We start from the raw sequence: 18,366 nt of genomic DNA, 5'->3' as shown, positions 1-18,366 counted from the left end.
AACCATGCAATAATTACGCATGCATGACGACTCACCAGCCCAGCGTTGACCTCCCACCTACCTTGCCCTGGGTCATGGCACCTCACTAAGGTGCTGCCAGACCCAGAGGGAAGGGACAGAGCCCCGCACTGAGCCCCTTCTGCTCCCTCTCGGAGTGATTTGGGGCTGCCTGCAGCCACTGCAGCTCACACTGATGCCTTCACCTTCTAGCAATATCCACGGAGCAATGGGAGCTGGAGAGAGGACCGTACCATTCCCAGCCTGCAGCAGAGGGGGAAGCTGGGAAAGAAACAGCTCAAAATGAGGGCAAGCACTCACTGGCAAGCGAGGGGGGGATGCACACCAGGGAGGATGCGTGCGGAGGCAGCAGTTGGGTGGGAAGCAGCTGCCTCAGAGATGCTGAGCTCGGGGCAGGTATTGCAGAGGAGAGGGAGATGCAAAGGATGCTGCGTTGCTGCAGCATCACTGCTGTGTGCCAGCCCCCAGCTACGGGCTGAGGAGCAACAGCCAATGGGCCCTGCTGTATCCAGGTATGGGGCAGCAATGGGGCAGAGGAATGCCAGAGTTGATCTCTCCATCACAAGAGCAGCAGGAAGGAATGGTGCACAGCCCTGCGTCCCTCCCTGGCCCTTTGTAGGCTTTGCACAGAGCAGGGCAGAGGCTCATTTCCCCCCCTTGCATTGCCCTCTCCAGGGAGCTGGAGGTGTCTCATGTGTGTGCATCAGCCCCACACAGCCCCCACCACTGACAAATATTATTTCTATATCCCATCCATGAATGAAGGAGCTAAATGGGGTGCCCGGCTCCCAGCACATCAAAAGCAAAGGGCACTGAGCAAAAGAGATTTCCTTTCCTTGGAAGGGGTCGATGGAAGGGTTAAAAGAAAAGCATGAGCTGGAAGTGAAGGAATGCGGCCCAGCAATGTACAGCTGGCACCCATACAGACCAGCCCAATCAGCTACTCAATCAGATTACCGCAAAGACTGCAAAAACTTGTCAGGATCATTCAGAATCAATTAAGTGCCCGTTAACCACAAGCTCCTCAAGGGCTTTCTTTCTGCTGGGGTTGAGCAGAGGCATAGAATTGGGCAGGTCCAAAGCTAGGGCTGGAAACCTGAGCCAGAGGGGTCAGGACTGTGCTGCTGCAGCTGAGCATGAGGAAGCGGTGATGCTCAGCTCAGTGACATCACCCTCAGTCCCCATCCAAGATTTGGGGACAGAACCTCCAGGTGACACGTGGTGAGAAAGCAGATGCATGTTTTCTTAATGGACCCCAGAGGGGTTCACCAGCTGCAGCCCCCAGCCCAGCCAGATTCCTCCATGGGGCACCACACACTCCATCCCAACCTGAGAATGCTTCAAAGAGCCACAGCACTGAGGCTGGAGGAAAAAAAGCTCTCAGCAGAAAAAAAAAACAAAAAACAGATGGCGTTGCCCACAACAACAGCCTCCCACTAAATAAAAAGCAGCAGGGAATGGAACCACCCCCCTCCATTGCCCATTGTCTAAAAGGGCCATTCCCACCCCAGAGCTCAGTCTTCCCTCGTGGCACAGCCCCAGAACCAATCTGACACCAGCAAGAGTTGTTGTCACTGGGCTCTGAAATCCATCGTGCCTTATTCCAACCACGAAATGAGCTGGGGGAGCCTACAGGCTGCAAGGCTTTAAGTGGCTCCATTTCTACCACAAAATAGCAGAGGAAAAGCAAATCCCTTCAGCCTTCATGAGAAGCATCCTCTTCCTCCAGAACGAGCTGCTTCCAACTTGATTCCTTGCTTTCCAAGTTGGAAGGGCTCAAACACAGCAAAGTCCCACCATGAAGGTTATTTTCTCCAAATATTTGCCATTCCCCACTCTCACAGATTCATAAGGAGGATAAATGCAAACAAGACCTATAGGTGTCGAGCACAGCATCCCTGCAACTGCTCAGCATCCTCAGCATCGTGCTGCAGCTCCCCACCAAGTGCTGGTCCAGCACTGAGCCACACGAGGCAGCTGTTTTCCTGCACACACGCAGCTTTCAGGCTCTATAATAACAACACAAAAATGTATCTGCCAAGGTCACACCCCGCCAAATCCACAAGGGATTCTGCAGGGATTACAATAACTTCGCTGAACACTCAACCGCATCAAAAACAGCGTGAAGAAAACCAGATGGGATAATTATGGGATCTGCTGCATCAACACACACCATGGCACACCCAGGAGCAAGTGTGTTTTCTCCTATTCCCAGCAGGGAAAAAGCCCCCACTAGCAACAAACGCTCTGACATTGCCTTCAAAAAGAGCCAGAAAAACAGGAATTTACTTGAGGCTTTCAGGCTGCTGAATTATCCATGGATTATTAATGCTAAATCCTGCTGCTCGGTTTGGTTCCTGGGTGGGAGACTGACAGGCACGTATGGAAAGTAATCTGAAAGGGTAATAGAAAAAAAATCCACATGTGCTTGAGGGTCTTTGCCCCGTCATTATCAGCACTGTCAGCACCCAGGCAGAGCTCCCTGCTGACCACTGATCCCATGTGAGCTGCCCCAGAGCTTCACCTCCACGAGAGGTGCAAACTGGGTCCTGGGAGTCAAACACCAACCCCTCCTTGGCAGCTCAGACCTTCGTCTCTTCTACAGAACCCTTCAGGTGAAATAGCCCTCCTCCTTGCCCAGGCTCAAAGAGCAAAGAAAACTTCTCTTTACTACACCATCTAAGGAGCTGAACAAACCAAAGCTATTTGGGACAGGCTCTCCCCACTGGCTTTTGCAGAGAACACAACTCTGCAACCTAAGCTTTGATACCCAACAGCTCTTCACCATCCCCATTATACCATCAATTCTTTGTTGCCTGTAAGGAAATCCCTACAAAAGCCCTGCTGATCACAACACTAAGTGAGAATTAGGCCCTCCTTTTAATTAGAGCAGGCTTTCAATGAGTTGTTGGGCAGCACCTGGGGGTCATCATCTGATTGACTCCCACTGCTGCTTGCAATTGTTGCCCATGCCATGGGTTTGAGGCAATGCCGGGGACTGGTGCACCCTGTTCTTCTCAACCCCGTGATTGTTGCGTTCACTGAATTACAGAAAACGGCGATGAGGTTAAAAAATAAACGGAAATGAGATCTGTGATACCCACAAACCACGTCAGCGAGAGTAACAGCACATGTGCGTTCACCAGCCAGCAAGATAGATAAACACGAGGGCAGGGCACTCCCTGGGATTACGCTGTTCAGCCGTTCAGGAGTGCACTTCACTCATCACCCCCAGAAGAACATGTTCTTAGCACCATCATGTGCATCAAATACTTTTAAACGAAAGCAATTGCACAAATACGTCCGTGCTGGGAGTGGGGGAAGAGAACAAGTTTGGGTGATGCATGGAGTGACGCCCTCATGCTGTGTGCAGTGTCTTCTTTAGAGCACAAGGAATGCACTATATATAACATAATCCAGGGATGTGCATGCAGATTTTTGTAATTCTTCAGAGCCCTTGGGATAAATGGTCCGTGACACTGAGGTGATGCAGTGGTCTGACATCCAGGATGTCTGTTCTCCCAATTAGCGGGGAGAAGAGATGAAGAGAAGAGAGGTTTGGGCAACTTTGCTGCATCCCAGAGTTCTGAAATTGGCCACAAACCCACATTTGTTGGTGCCATCCTGGGAGGAGTCTTTGCACTGGGAGCTCAGCCTCAGCTGGAAGCTGAGGAGTTTCCCATCCTGAATTACATCATGGGAGTAGCTCATAACACGTTCATGCTCCAGGCCCACAACATTGGCCTCTTTGCCTATATTCTGAGCAAGCATCTTTGCATTTCCCCATGGCTGCAGAGATCCCAGGGAGCCACTTCCCCTTTTTCCTTCTCCTCCCAAAAGCACATCTTTCCCATCACATTCCTGCACAGGTCATGCTGTGCTGGGAGATGGGTGCCTGCCTTGCTTCTCCTCAAAGTCATCCCTCTCTCTGTTCACTATCATTCTGTGCATTCTATGGGCTGTGAGCAGGGCTCCCGTGCTCTGCAGTGCCCTTAAGCAAGAGATTTGCTGTCCTGGTGTGTGCTCTTTGCATTTTCCCCATCACTGGATTTTCCCCATCACTGCTGTATGACAATGGTCCCCCAGTGAGCCCTGGCTCCTCCCAGGTTTGCACTGCAGCCAATTCATAAACTCCATTCAACCAACAAAAAGAAACACAGCTCCTTGGGCAGCTCCATCCCACCCAGAGAGAGCAATGCTCCCCACATACCTAGTTTGTCCAGCACAGTCCTGGAGGAGCTGCCAACACTGCTCCCCGATTTGCATGCTATGTGGATCTCCAGATCCCACCCGTGCAGACGTAAGTGCAGAAGGAAGTCTCTTCAATTGCCCACCTATTTAAAACAAAAGGAAGAACAGTAGTAATGAAACCTACTCCAAATTCTTTCTACCAGAGGGCTGTAATTCACCCTGCTGAAAGCTCAATCTTTGCACCGCACCCAAAAACCCTCAGAGGAATCGAGTAAGTAACCACAAATAAAAATATCCCAAGATGAGCCTTTATTCTCCGAAGTGGAAGAGAGCCAGAGGCCTTATGAAACCAGCTCTGTGGTTCCCTTCTTATTGCTTTTTTGGCATGGATGTTGGTATCTGCATAGCACCATAGATCAGGGAGAGAAAGAGGCACAGGAGGGAAAGGAGGACGAAGGGCGATGGGCAGCCAGCCAGAAAAGGAGGATGGGAGAGGGAAGAAATACAGCACTCTCCTTTGCAAAATTAAATGCAACTTGTTGCATCTTTTCCAGTCAGTGTGTGCTTTCAGTAAAATCAGAAGATTTAGGAGCAGACTGGGGTCTGCCCGAGGAGTGGTGATCACAAACAGGGAGGCTGTGCAAAACCCAGCCTTGGTGGAAAGCACCAACAGCCAACAATGAACACCACTGAGATTTTCCTCAGGTGGCATCAGATACATCTCAATGTTCTGCTCCTATCCCTGCCTTTACCACCTCTTAAATATAGCATAAATCTCCATTTGATATGCAAGAAATTCCCCGAAGCTATGCAGACACCATAAAAAGCACAGAAGTATTACTTCATATGAAGATGACCTTCACCAAAGCTGCTCTCATTTTGGGAGATTCATGAAGAGGAATCATAAAGAAATTGGGGAACTCACACAGCACCCTAACCCTCTTCCAAGTGCTCTGGCAGAACAGATGAATGGTTTCTGTCCAGTCATAGCCCTAGCATGGATAATTTCAGGCAAGTGGGTCCTCATGGCCCTTGACCAAAGCCAAGCTCCCCACAAGACCGCTCTTTCCAGCATGATGTGGGGCCAACCATCCTGTTCACTGCTGCACTGCTGGTTTCCCAAGGCCGTGTGAGATGGGAAGCCACATTGTTTGTTAACTGTTGAGCAAGTTCTGCTAAAAAATCCTTTGGGCAGCAAGCTACAAGATACTCCTGGGTGGAGGACATGCCTGCTGCTGTTGAGACTGTTGAGCATGGACCTCTGTGCTCTACTAAAACAGAGGCAGAAGCAGCTTCGAAAATGTTCCTGGGTTCTAAATGACTTCTCAGGTTCACAGAATCAAGGAATTGTTAAGGTTGGAGGAGCCCTCCAAGACCACCCAGTCCAATCCCAACCCACCCCACCATGCCCACTGACCATGCTTCCAAGTGCCACATCTCCACAGTCCTTGAGCCCCTCCAGGAGCAGTGCCTCCACCACTCTTCTGGGCTGCCTGTGCCAACACATCACCACTCTTTCAGAGAAGAAATTGTTCCTAATATCCAACCTGCACTTCCCCTAGCACAACTTGAGGCTGTTCCCTCTCATCCTAATGGCTGGGAGGGATTTGATGCAATCTGACATCACATCTGGCTTTATCTCCCTAGCTACTGCACCGGAACCTGAAAGTGATACTTCTTTTCACCAATGGGCACAACATGCATCAGCACTGCGGTCCCTGAGGAGAGATACTGAGATTGTAGCCTCTTCCTAAAGGTCGTGCTGGCAGACTCACCCCTGCTTCTCTCCCAGCAAAGAGATTGCAGGCAAAACGTCCTGCAACACAGGCAAGAAGTCCATACACAAATTGGTGCCCACAACACTGCTGGTGAGAAAACATCTGTGCTGCAACAACCTCTATAATATCTTACAGCATCTCACATCCATGAGGCTGCAGAAAACAGGATAGGAGGCGATGGGAGGGGAGGTGGAACATCACTTCTAGAGCCACCAGGACAACCCCTGACAGTATCTAGACTTGCATTTAGAACAGTAATAATAATTATCCCAGAGAACCATCTAAAGGCATCTGAATTCAAGGCTTTCAGCCTTGTGATGAAGCTTAAGAAGTGTGCAGTAGACGAATGGACAGTGAGGTGGGCTGAGAGCTGGTGGCCAGCAGAGCTCAGAGGGCTGCAACAAACCGTGCCGTCTGGTAGGAGGCTGTACATAGTGCTGCTCCCCAGTGATGAGTGCAGGTTTCGGTCTTGTTCAACGTCTTCATCAGTGACCTGGATGAAGGACAGAGTTCATCCTCAGCATGCTCAGTGATGGCACAAAGCTGGGAGGAGTGGCTGGGGCAGCAGAAGGCCGTGCTGCCATCCAGTGAGCTGGACAGGTGGAGAGTTGGGTGGAGAGGAACCTGACAAGGTTCAATGTGGGGAATACCTGGGGAGGAAGAACACACACATCAGTCGTGGGTCAGGGGCTGAGCTGCTGGAAAGGAGCTCTGTGGAGGTGTCTTGGTGGTCTACAGTTAGAGCACGAGGCAGCAGTGTGCTCTCATAGCCAGGAAGGGCAATGGTGTCCCAGCTGACCAGCGATTGACCAACAGTTGACCAACAGTTGGCCAAACGTTGACTGTGAGCCAGCAGTGCGGCCTGGTACCCAAGGTGGCCAATGGTTCCCTGGGATGTTCTTGCCAGCAGATTAAGGAGATGATCTTCCCCCTCTGCTCTGCCCTGGGGAGGCCACGTCCCATGTCTGGAACACTGTGTCCAGTTCTGGGCTTCCCAGTTCAAAGCAACCAAGGATCTTCTAGGGAGAGTCTAGTGGAGGGCCACAAAGGTTAGGGGCCTGGAGAATCTCCCATTCGGAGGCAGGCTGGGAATGTTCAGCCTGGCTGAAGGGAGATTGCAGAGTCCTACACCTGGGTAGGAAGAACCATGTGCATCAGTGCAGGCTGGGAGCTGAGCTGCTGGAAAGGAGCTCTACAGAAAAGAAGCTGAGGGTCCTGGTGGCCAACAGGGTGACCATGAGTCAGCAGCATGTTTTGGTGGCCAAGAAAGCCAATGGTTCCCCAGGGGGAAATGCTTTCCTGTGATGCTGTAGGGAACCTTCTTTAGCATTAAGGTTGGATTTGATGACCTCCAGAGATCCCTCCCCACCCCTGTGATTCCATGATTCTGTGAATCAAGCTTGCCATGATTCTGTGAATCAAGCTTGTTCACTTCTCCTTCATGGACTTCTGATTTATATCCAAATGAGGAGAGCCATGCAAGAGTCCGATATTGGATGCTCCATGACTGATGTCAAATCTGTGTCCCCCACTTACACCCTCTGGGAGTCTGGATCACAGATGTGATTTGTTTTGCAAACTTGACACAGCGTTTGCAGTGAAGGGTGACAGTGAGGTCTCTTGCTCGCTCCTGTCACCTGGGGATGATGTTGCAATCTGATTTTAACTGATGTAATACTCATGCCTGAGTAGGTAACACTGAGCACAAATTACTCGCACAGTCTGATAAGACCAAGGGGTCTATCTCAGATCAAAATCTGATGGCTACATGGGTATCCCGATCTATGGCTTTGTTTTATCAATTAAAGGGAAAAAGCAATAATTATTTTCCTACAAACGTTTGTGCAAAGTATGCCATGCGTTGGCCTTGAACTTCATCGCTCAGACAGGAGGAAAATGTTCTCCTTCCTGCACCCCTTAAGAGGTGGTTGAAGGGAGCTCATCCCCAGGCTCAGCCCTCTCTCTGACCTTGCAATGTGCTGGGATTGGCCACATTCCCTCCATGCAGTCCCTTTGCAGAAAAGAAACCGTGATTTCTCCCTCTCCTCATTTCTGTCCATTACGGGACTCATTAGCAAAAGAAAAACGATTTTTGCTTGCAGAAAGGCCAGCAGAGGAATGCAGTGATCCTGCCATGATCCATAACCCAGCTCCACCAACACCAGTCTTGCTATGTACCTTGAACAAAGCCCTGGGCAAACATTCAGGACTGAACCTGCAAGTTCTTAAAATGGGGTAAAAAAATAAAGCAAAGCCCAAGCCCTGTTCCTGGTCTGTTCTCAAGAGCAATTCATTGAAGTCAGTGAAGGAAATCAGAGCTGCATTAATCCCTCTACTTCAATTAAAACGAGAACAATAAACACTGTAAGAGCCAGCAGAAGCTTTTGTATGAATAGGGGTTTAGGCTTTGGCCTGAAATGTTGGAAAAGGTGTTGATTTTCTTTCATTTTACTGTGTCCTTCTGAGGCAACATGACTATGGCAGAATATGATTACTCCTGGTGGCCCCCTGTCCTTGAGGGATACAGACATTATACCCCCATCCTTGGAAAAAAAAAAAAAACCCAACACATCACAAACAGCAGAACCCCTCAGATCTGGGTTGCTAGAAAGTTTTCTCAAGATTTAGTGCTGCTGTGGGTCCTCCTGTGCTTAATACATCGCCATGCATAGTACTTGGATCCTTTGCTGTCTAATAAACAGGGCATTGGGATTCTCCAGTGTCTAATATTTGCTGCACAGATGAGGGTTCATCTGTTAGAGGAGTTGTCTGCAGCCTCTCTCTATCTGCAGAAAAGAGCCAAAAAATGGAAATTAGAGGTCTGGGCAGCACCTTCATCTCCTGCATCCAAGCAAGAAAACCCACACAGCTCTTTATGCAATAAATCTTTTATTCTCTGTAGCTCAGAGGTATTTCAGATGGAATGGAGATATCTGAAGGATGTTTATACTTTCCTGAAAGCCAGGGGAGCAGAGATATCTGAGCCATCTAAGTCACTTGAGAAGTACGCTGTTGTGCAAGCGCGGTTCCCTCGCTTGCAAAACGTTCTTCACAAAGGTGTTCCTGGGCCTTGCTCTGCCATCAGGAGGAGGCACAGTGCATCCCCATCCCCAGGGGAGGGCTGATAGTACCGCTGTGCTCCACGGGATGTGGATTGAAAGGCAAAATAATGACGTTCCCATCTCCATTTCACTGCAGAGCTCTTTGCTGCTCTTAAGGCTGCAACAGCAACAAGGCTTTGTTTCTCCAACCAGCACCAGCAGCTCCAGAAACCCCTCCTTGTTACAAGCAGCCCCACACCAGGCTCTCCAGTCTTCCCCATCTCCCATTCTGTTTTGCAGTATGGAGGTGGCACAGCGCAGCAAGGCAGGAAACACAGATCTGCCTGGATCGCTGCCTGGCAGCAGCAAACCTGGCTCCATTCCGTGCTCCCCCTCTGCAATCCAGATGGATTACGTCCCCTGCAATGCTGGAGCTCTCTCGGTGAAAGCTGGAACGCGTCGCTGCTCTTTGCTGGAATGCAGTGATGGTTTGCTCGGCCCCACAGCAGAGACTGCAGTGACGGAGCTTCCTTTCAGTCCGTACAACACAGCACGTGATGCAACATCAAGCTTCTTCATACCCATTGCACACAGAAATCCCAAAGCACTGGGCAGGCAACAGCTGCAATCAGCCTTCGCATCGCCAGCTGAAAGAGAGGAGCATGAGGCTGTGTCAGGGTTTTAAGTTGCTCAGAGCTAATCTTGCCTGCTTCTCTTGCTTTTTTAATTAGTCTTCATTAAGCAGAGACACATCACGCCTTGCTTGCCATGAATAACTATTAATCAAACAGGGTATCAGCGCCAGGTAATTGCCATATTAGTTATCTGACATTCCCTACGCCACTGGCAGCCTGCACCTGTAATCAGGCCCTGACGTAATGCATTTTTGAGCAATGCTAAGTTTGCAAATCCACCCCAGGCAGAGAGCAGCAGGAGGCTGCAGCCGGGATGTGACCACATTTCTGTGCCTTATCAGCACCCCAAACATAGGCAGCCTCACAGTCTGCTGTATAAGATCTGCTTCACTGCTGGAAAACCAGAGCCTGGAGCCAAAGTCACTTCTTGGCACTGCCAAAGTCACCGAGGAAGTCAGACAGAGGGGTTTTCAGAGGAAGGGGCTGAATCCACATCTTCCATCCTCACCCTGGCCTTGTTTTCTCCACAATTTCTCCTTTGTTAAGGGCAATGTTCTCATCGGAGTCTTTATATGTAAAGAGAGGGCCAGTATTGTTACCCACCTTCTGTGAAGGAAGAAGCAATTTGAGAGATATGGAACATTTTATGCCAACTTTTCACATCCATTCAGTGGCACTCACACAGTTCCTCTGGAGGGGAAATGTTTTGTCTTGCAGCGGAAGCCTTTGTTGAAGCCAAATAGAGGATGAAACGATCCTCTCATCTCCAGCTCTGCCCTGGGGGAGCACTCTTCCCAGGATGGCTTAAGAGTCTGTTAATGAGAGGAAGAAAAAGAGGGAAAAAAGGCCATTTTTGCAGCAAACCAACCTGTCCTTATGGCACAGGGAGCAAAAGGCTTTAGTGATGTGGCCAGTCCTAAGCAATGGAATAGAAGGAAAATGGACTTGCTGAGCAATTGGTGGATGGTTTGATGGGAAGGGACCATACTCTGGAGAGGAAAATGTCAATGGGGATCAACGCCAGGAAGTAAAAAAGTGTTTCTGAGCACCGAGGTGGCCAAACAGTCGAGTTGGTACTCCAGCTGTGAGTGCCATTTTTTTGGACACTAGAATTTCTTTCCTGGCAATCATTTCTTGGGGCTGGTTCCCATTTTTTTGGTGTAGGAAATCTCTGCCTGAGCCATATAATTGTGATTCTCTGAGTTCTAGTAAGTCACATGGAGGTTGGTGCCTCTGTGCATTCGGTTTTGCCTGGGTGTTCAATCATGGCCCCCTTCTCACCACAACCTGAAATTCTCCATACTCATCAGCAATACCCATGGAGTGTATCACTTTAAGCTAATAAAAGCTTAATTGGAAATGCACAACCTTGAGTCGAAAGCACCAACATCAGTCATTGTCCTTAAATGGATATAGCTATAGATACTAAAGAGAGGAGAAGGGAAAAATCTATATGTATGTGATGCAGGATATGAGATGGTCAGCACTGAAACAAGTTGTCCATGAGGCTGGGTGGGTGATGCAGGGCTCCAGCTCAGCTCCACCTTGGCCCTACAGACTCCTCATTCACTTTCTCTTCTCCCCATGCTGCAGGTAATAGGGAGACAGAGCAAGGAGCACTTCCAAAGGCTTGGTAAGAAAGCACTGGGAAGAGGAAACAGCATTTCCTGGCATTGCTCAAGGCTGATTTATGTCCTCCCAAGGATGGTGAGCACTGCATTCCCCAGCTTTAATAGCGGGGGCAGGCTCTGAAGTTCCCTCATCTGGAACACAAATGAAGGAAAGCATCGGGTTTCCCAGGACCACAACCCCACCTCCTTCAGTGGGCAATCCTCCTGCATCCCATACCCTTATATATAGGGCTTGTACCCCCATCATCATCTCTGGACCCAGCAGTGCTACAACGATTGTCTGAAGTCCCTGCAGGCAGGGCCAGTCCTTGCAGCCTCCATGATGTGGGAGCTCCGCTCCGTAGCCTTCACCCGGGCCGTCCTGGCAGAGTTTCTGGCGACCTTGGTCTTCATCCTCTTCGGCCTGGGCTCTGCTCTGAACTGGCCTTCAGCTTCCGCCCCGAGCATCCTTCAAACTGCGTTGGCTTTTGGCTTGGCCATCGGCACGTTGGTCCAAGCCTTGGGGCACATCAGCGGAGCCCACATCAACCCGGCGGTGACAGTGGCTTGCCTCATCGGCTCCCACGTCTCCTTCCTGCGTGCAGTCTTCTACGTGGTGGCCCAGCTCCTGGGGGCCGTGGCAGGGGCTGCCATCCTGCACGAGATCACCCCAGCCGACTCGCGGGAAGGCTTGGCCATCAACAAGGTGAGGCTGCAGCCCATGGCGGGTGAGAGAAGGAGCTGAGAGGTTTGGGGTGAAGCTTGGGGAAGGCTGAGGGATGTGTAGAAGGGCTTTGGGATCAGCAAGGACCTTTATTAAACATTGGATTGGCAGGGTGAGATGTAGCATGGATTCTACCAGCAGCAGGGATGAACACAGGGCTCCAGACCAGCTCCTCTGCTTTTAGGGACTGAAAACAAAGGTGATCCAGCTGCCTGGAGAGACACCTAGGCAGGAGACAAACCCTCATCTCAGCCTTATCTCAGTCTCTATTGAGGAAGATCTTGATTCTGTGGAGATACAGGTTAGGGAAGGACATGGGTTGGGTTAGGTTGGAAGTGGATGATTCTTAATTTCCCCTCCAACCTCAGCCATTCTATGATTCTGTGACAGAATTCTATGATTCTCTCAGCTCCTCTTGCCCCAGTCCCATCCCTTCTACCACTCTTGGTGTGGGCAGGGGAAGCCTTTTCTCCCCTCTCCATTACGTTGTGCCACCACCTATAGAGCATAGCTGTGCTATGAGATTCCATGGCACTGGGGATGATGAGCCTGGATTTTTTTGCCTAAGCTCCAACTTCTCATCAGATAGCACTGTTCATTTTGCCACATCCCACTGTGGAGGGACGGCCGTCCCAGTCCCACCTGGGACAGAACATAAAAGTGCTCCAGCAATGCCACCAGGCAAAGACACAGCATTCTGCAACCCACAGCACAAGGATCTCCCTTTACAGATGCGAGGAGAATAAAGAAAATGAGGGAACACCAGGAACCACAAAAACTCCCCAGTAACATCCCAAATCCCCTTTTCACACCATGCACATTGTACGCAGAGACTGAAAGAGAAAGTCTGTGCTCACTGTAACTCCCTTCTCCATGGGTAGCAGCAGCTGTGCTTCTGCAGAGGTGTCCATGCCAGCAGCATCATCGTCCAGAACTGGTGAGGAGGAGGAAGGCAGTGTGTTTCAGGAGGAAACGGGGAAATCCTTTCTCTTGCAGAAATCAGCTGGCACTGCCAGACCCAGCTTCACTGCCAAAGAGATTGAAAGGCTTGAAAAGGAACTGAGGATTAGTCTGAACAAGACTATTTATATCGATAGTAGCTGAGGTTTAATAAGCCCAACAAAGCAGTATGAGTTCTAAGAGACTTTCAAAATACTGTTTTACAACAAAAAGCACCTGAAAGAAGAGATTTTGATTTTCTTTTCCCCTGTGGGCTGTTCATCATGCAGCTGCTTGCACAGATCACCCTTCAAAAATTAGGGGAATATCAGAGAGAGAAGAGCGAGATCCCACTCTGGGTTTGAACAGGAGGATGATTGCTGCTGTGCTGTGTCACTGAGCAAAGCGTTCTTGGGATCAGCATTTGGGGGGACACCCAAAGCAGGGGTGACATGGGGCAAGAACAGGCGGAGATGTGGCAGGATGGGCTGAGGGAAGAGAAAGCTGCTGCCAGATCCATCCAGATCCAGATTAAAAACCTTCAAGGATTTGCAAAGTGCCAGAAACCAGAGTTGGAGGAGAGGGTGTGCAACAGGCACAGCTTCGTACCAAGTCAGAGTATTTTTGTAGTCAAAGAGTGGGAAGCGAGATGCGATTGCTTTTTTTTGTTTCTGTGCCAAAATATCTCTTTTTTTTTAAAAGCAATTCGTATATTTTATTTTTCCAAAAGGCATTTTGCATTTCAAACATGAGGCAAAGAGAGAAAAAAATCCTCTGGGGGAGAGAGAGTGGAAAAAGCAATGCCCAAATGAGTGACACAAAAGCGTTTCCTTCCATGTCCATCAAACGTTGCCCACTGAGGCACTTTCCATTTTTCCTGGGAAAATTCTCCCCCTCCTCCAAAAATCTCACCCGTTTCCTCTGCCTTTCTGGGTTTCCTCTCTAAATCTCCAGTCCAGGCACTGAATTTGCCCATTCCTGAGATGTCTTCTCCCCTTCCAGCTGCACAATGAGACGACGACGGGGCAGGCGGTCACTGTTGAGCTCTTCCTCACCTTCCAGCTCGTCCTCTGCATCTTTGCTTCCACTGATGAACGCCGGGAGGACAATGTGGGGTCTCCTGCACTGTCCATTGGCTTTTCTGTTGCTGTTGGCCATCTCCTTGGAGTGAGTAGAACGGGTTAAAGAGCAGTGCTTGGTGGAGTGTCTCTGTGTTTCTGCCAAGAGGCCTGTAACTCGTGGGGGACTGTGACTGATGCAGTCAGTACTCATGGTTTTGAAGCGGGTACAGCAGGAAAATTCCACCAAAGCCATAGCACAACCATAGCCTGAGCTGAGCTGTTATTGGTCATGAAAAAATCCATAACCTGCTGTATCTGCTGCTCCTCAAGTCCTGTTGAGAGGTCCCACAGATCCATGGGGTCTTCCATCTTGGAGCGAACGTGTTAGCAACTGTGACTCTCAAGACCGTGACAAACTGTGAGTTATGTAGGATGGATAGCCAGGGAAATCCCTCACAGCTAACTTTTGCAGGGAAAAAAACACATTATCCTCCAACACTCCCAGCCTCTCAGGATTAGAACAGCAATGTTTGCATCACATTTTCCATCCTTAATGATATGCAAGCCTGTGTGGCTTGCTGTGGAATTACTTTCCTTCAATCCTCTGTGGCAAGCAGTAGCAATGTGCTCCAGGAACAGGCACGGCAGAAACGTGTTCCCATTGCAGTATACGTCACCCAACTTGCACCATGCAGACACATCAGCTTGCACCAGAGATGCACAAATGGGACTCAGGTGTGTTGACTCAAGTGCTGGAAGCTGGTAGCATTTCTTTTCCTGGAATGGGGTACACTGGGATATGAAACACTGGCTTGGAGGATGAATCATGCTAATAACACACTGGGATATATTAAAATGTGGTAAAAGGGTTTAATGCTAGCGCTCAGTGTGGTGTTTCTCTGCAGATCCGTTACACTGGTTGCTCCATGAACCCAGCCAGATCCTTTGCCCCAGCTGTAATCGTTGGAAACTTTAGTGACCACTGGGTAAGAATCGTGCTCTTGGTGTTGGGTCAGTGGGATGGGCCCCCCAGGTTATCAGCATGCTTAGAAAAACAAAAAGCCAACTAGGTCCAGCATCTCAGCACCAGCTTCTGTTTAGAGGAGAGATGTAGAGATTTGCAGAAAGAGGTGGGGCTGCCGGGTGCTTAATTAGCTTATCTAGGCAAGGTGAGTTGCAACAGAAAAAGGGGTGTGTTTTGTTGACCATGACTTAACAAAAGAGATAAAACCAATGGAGAATGAACCTCTTCTCACCATCCTAGAGACCTTTCCTGGTTCCAGTTGGATCCAGGCATGTATTTTCCATCAGCTCTTTTAGGGACACTTCCAGGCATTGCCAGCTCAGCATTGAAGCTGTGGCCATGCTTAGAGGTGTCCAAGCTGGGAGCCTCTTCCTCTCCATAGGATTGTGTAAATGGGTAGGATGACATCTTCACAGCAACCCAAACCACTGTCCTGCTCACAACAGTGCTGTCATAAGTGGAGGTATTACAGCATTCACTCTCAGAGGAGGAAGAGACAGAAGAAGGTGGGCATGTACATTCAGGCATAAAAACAAGGGAACGGACAAGAGATGGCCAAGTCAAAGAGAGGGCCAGAGCAGATCTGTCTTCTGTATTTGGTCTTAACAGCAAAACAGGATGAACAGGTCCATAAGATGCCTGTAATACTCTCAGAGACCCAGAGACCTTCTCCTCTTCATCCTCCAAGCACGGGCAGGCTTCTGCTTACCACATTCTTCTCTTTCCTTTTTCCATAGGTCTTCTGGGTGGGCCCCTTGGTTGGGGCAGCGGCCGCATCCATCATCTACAATTACATTCTCTTCCCACAATCCAAAACCTTCTCAGAGAGGCTCGCCATCTTCAAAGGCATGGAGCCAGAGGAGGACTGGGCAGAGCGCGAGGCACGGCGGCGGCAGTCAGTGGAGCTGCACTCCCCACAGACCCTGCCGAGGGGGAGGTCTGAGAAGGTATAGCCGAGCCAACCCAGGGATAGGAGAGGAGCTGAGGGAACCCCGATGTTCCAAACAGTGCTTCACCTCTCTCCTCTCTCTGTTTTTATTTTGCTGGGGTCTCGTGTTGCCTCATCATGGGGAGATGCGCTGTGATGGCCCAACTTTGCCACCCAGCTCTATGTCTGCAGGTTTTCTAACTTTAGAGGAAAGCACCGTTAAAGCAAAGCCACCAGTGCAGCAGCAGGGATGAGCACATGCTGGAGTCCCACCTTCAAGTCCCCCTCGCAGGAGGCAGTGCGCGGTGGAGCTCGTTGCCCTTCTCGAGGCGCTGCAGAGAGGTGTTATTACAGGTGTTTGCTGGGTGTGGAGGTTGCCACCCGATGCCTCATTGCTTTTGAACTCTGCTCACCCTTCTCCCACTTCTTCTCGCTGCCCAGCTGTTTGGACACACTGAGAGCATTGCTCCTTGCCACACAGATCTCACAACCTGCAAGTTTTGCTGCTGCAAGGAACCCGAGCATATTTATGACCCACAGTGGAATGCAGATGCTCTTTGCTTTTGCAGACTGGAAGAGTGTCCTCGCGTTCCCTCTGACCCCACTGGGGAGCTCTTGCAACTGCTCCCTCCTGTGATGATGGGAAACCTCCTAATTTTCAGCTCCAGATAATCCACAGCTTGGCTGTTCCTAGACCACTACTGTCCCTCAGCTTCAGTGCTTCTTCTTTCTGCCCAGATTTTGCTTTTTTTCCTCCATTCCTATCCCACCCTGATTTGAATGAGTAATACAAAGCATTTCAGATATGAGCTTCTCTGACTCTTGCTTTCACAGATGCACCACACCAATGGCTCTTGACCATCCCATCCTTTCATCAGAACCTGGTTACAGCTACTAGAATAGTCAAAGAATTTGGGTTTGTCTTTGGGACATGCCTTAGCTCTTTTAAGCATTAAATTTAATCTCGTTTCTATTACTCAGCCTCAAAGTTATGCATTTCCCGCATGACATCCTCATGCCTCTTTCTGTTGACGACGTCTCCCTTGCATTGCACCGTCACAGAACATCACCACCTCATTTGGGATTTTTTCTGCTAAGGTTGCTAATGGAAGTATTCAACAAGATGGGCTCCAATTCCAAACCCTAGAGAAAGTTAGTGATTGTTTTCCTTCTCCCACTCTTTTGACTGGAACCACCATCAAATGATGCTCTTCCTCTGTCCGCTGTTCTCTACCTGTACCCATCTCCTCCTCCTCTTGTCCCAATGGTTCTAGTCCTCCACCTTGGTTGTTCAGCAACAAAGGAGCACTTGAATACTATTTCAAAAATAGTTTGTTTGTTTTTTTAAATAAAATCTGTATCTGTTCTTAGTCTGAGCAATGGGAAATGAAATCGTAGAGTCATAGAATCCTCAGTTTTAAGGGGCCACTAAAGGCCATCCAGTCCAACCCCCTTGCAGTGAACAGGGATACCTTCAACTACATCAGGTTGCCCAGGCCCTGGGCACTCATCACTGATCTCCATTCAGACATGGAGCCATTGGCCACCACTCTCAAGATTCGATCCTACAGCCAGTTGTTCATCCATCAAACTGCCTGCCCATCAAACCCATCTCTTTCCAATTTGGAGAGAAGGATGTTGTGGGGTACGGTGCCAAAGACCTCACCGAAGTCCAGATAGATGACATCAGTGTCTCTTCCCTTATCCATGGATGCAGTGACATCATCATAAAAGGCCACTAAGCTGAAGCCACGCTAGCTCTCTTGTATCACCTCCCTGTCTTCCATGTTCCTTAGCCATATTCCAGGAGAATTTGCTCCAATATGCAGGTTTTTGCTTCACGAAGCTCCTGGACTTCTCCTTTCTGGTTGAGGTACCTGTAGAAGCCTTTCTTATTCTTGGCATCCCTTGGTTCAGTTCAAGCTGGACCTTGGCCTTTCTGACCCCATCCCTACACAGCCTAGCAGCTTCCTTATGCTCTTCCCACGATACCTGTCCCTATTTCTACCAAATGTGCATTTCTTCTTGCTCTCCAGTTTGACCAGCAGGTCTCAGTTCAGCCACGCCGGCCTCTTGCCTTCCTTTCCTGACTTGCTATACCTGGAGATGGAGAGTTCTTGAGTGCTGAGAAAAGCTTCCTTAAAGATCTGCCAGGTTTCCATTCAATCACATTTCCATTCAAACAGAGTGTAAAGTCACGTAAAAATCACCAATTATTCATGTTTAAAATTAGTTCATATTTCTGCTGCTGTTTGAAGGAAAAACATTCTATGTGTTCCAGGGAAACCCAAACACATTTACCCAGAATTTATCCTGCCAATGAGCTTCTACAGACAGCACCATACAGCTGATTCATGATTTTTTTTTTTCTTCAATGTTGAAGTTAATTACATGCCCTCAGATCCAACCATTTAATT

At 49.3% G+C, this 18,366-nt stretch overlaps 2 protein-coding genes across 2 annotated transcripts in view; one reads left to right on the top strand and one right to left on the bottom strand.

The window, feature by feature from the left end:
* The window catches only part of FAIM2 (Fas apoptotic inhibitory molecule 2), a 16,431-nt gene extending 16,159 nt beyond the window's left edge, over nucleotides 1-272 (bottom strand). The window contains exon 1 of the mRNA XM_042887769.1: nucleotides 62-272. Coding sequence (XP_042743703.1) covers nucleotides 62-76 — 15 coding nt within the window. The 5' untranslated portion in view covers nucleotides 77-272. The remainder of the gene's footprint in view (nucleotides 1-61) is intronic.
* Nucleotides 273-11,587: 11,315 nt separating this feature from the next.
* On the top strand, nucleotides 11,588-15,974 carry AQP2 (aquaporin 2). Its single transcript, XM_042887774.1, has 4 exons — nucleotides 11,588-11,979; nucleotides 13,939-14,103; nucleotides 14,903-14,983; nucleotides 15,759-15,974. The coding sequence occupies exons 1-4, from the start codon at nucleotides 11,614-11,616 to the stop codon at nucleotides 15,972-15,974; spliced, it is 828 nt and encodes a 275-aa protein (XP_042743708.1). The 5' UTR covers nucleotides 11,588-11,613.
* The last annotated feature ends 2,392 nt before the right edge of the window (nucleotides 15,975-18,366 follow it).

Source organism: Lagopus leucura, unplaced genomic scaffold (genome assembly GCF_019238085.1).
Source record: "Lagopus leucura isolate 7727_CA_CO unplaced genomic scaffold, USGS_WTPT01 Super-Scaffold_100110, whole genome shotgun sequence".
In the NCBI taxonomy this organism is placed as follows: domain Eukaryota; kingdom Metazoa; phylum Chordata; class Aves; order Galliformes; family Phasianidae; genus Lagopus; species Lagopus leucura.
The sequence above is the reverse complement of the archived record's forward strand: the minus strand, read 5'-3'. Positions and strand labels throughout refer to the sequence as shown.

Coding starts and splice junctions, on each gene's coding strand:
- AQP2 (XM_042887774.1), top strand. CDS start 11,614: ATGATGTGGGAGCTCCGCTCCGTAGCCTTCACCCGGGCCGTCCTGGCA. Junction 14,104..14,902: donor CTGTTGGCCATCTCCTTGGA/GTGAGTAGAACG, acceptor GTTTCTCTGCAG/ATCCGTTACACTGGTTGCTC. Junction 14,984..15,758: donor GAAACTTTAGTGACCACTGG/GTAAGAATCGTG, acceptor CTTTTTCCATAG/GTCTTCTGGGTGGGCCCCTT.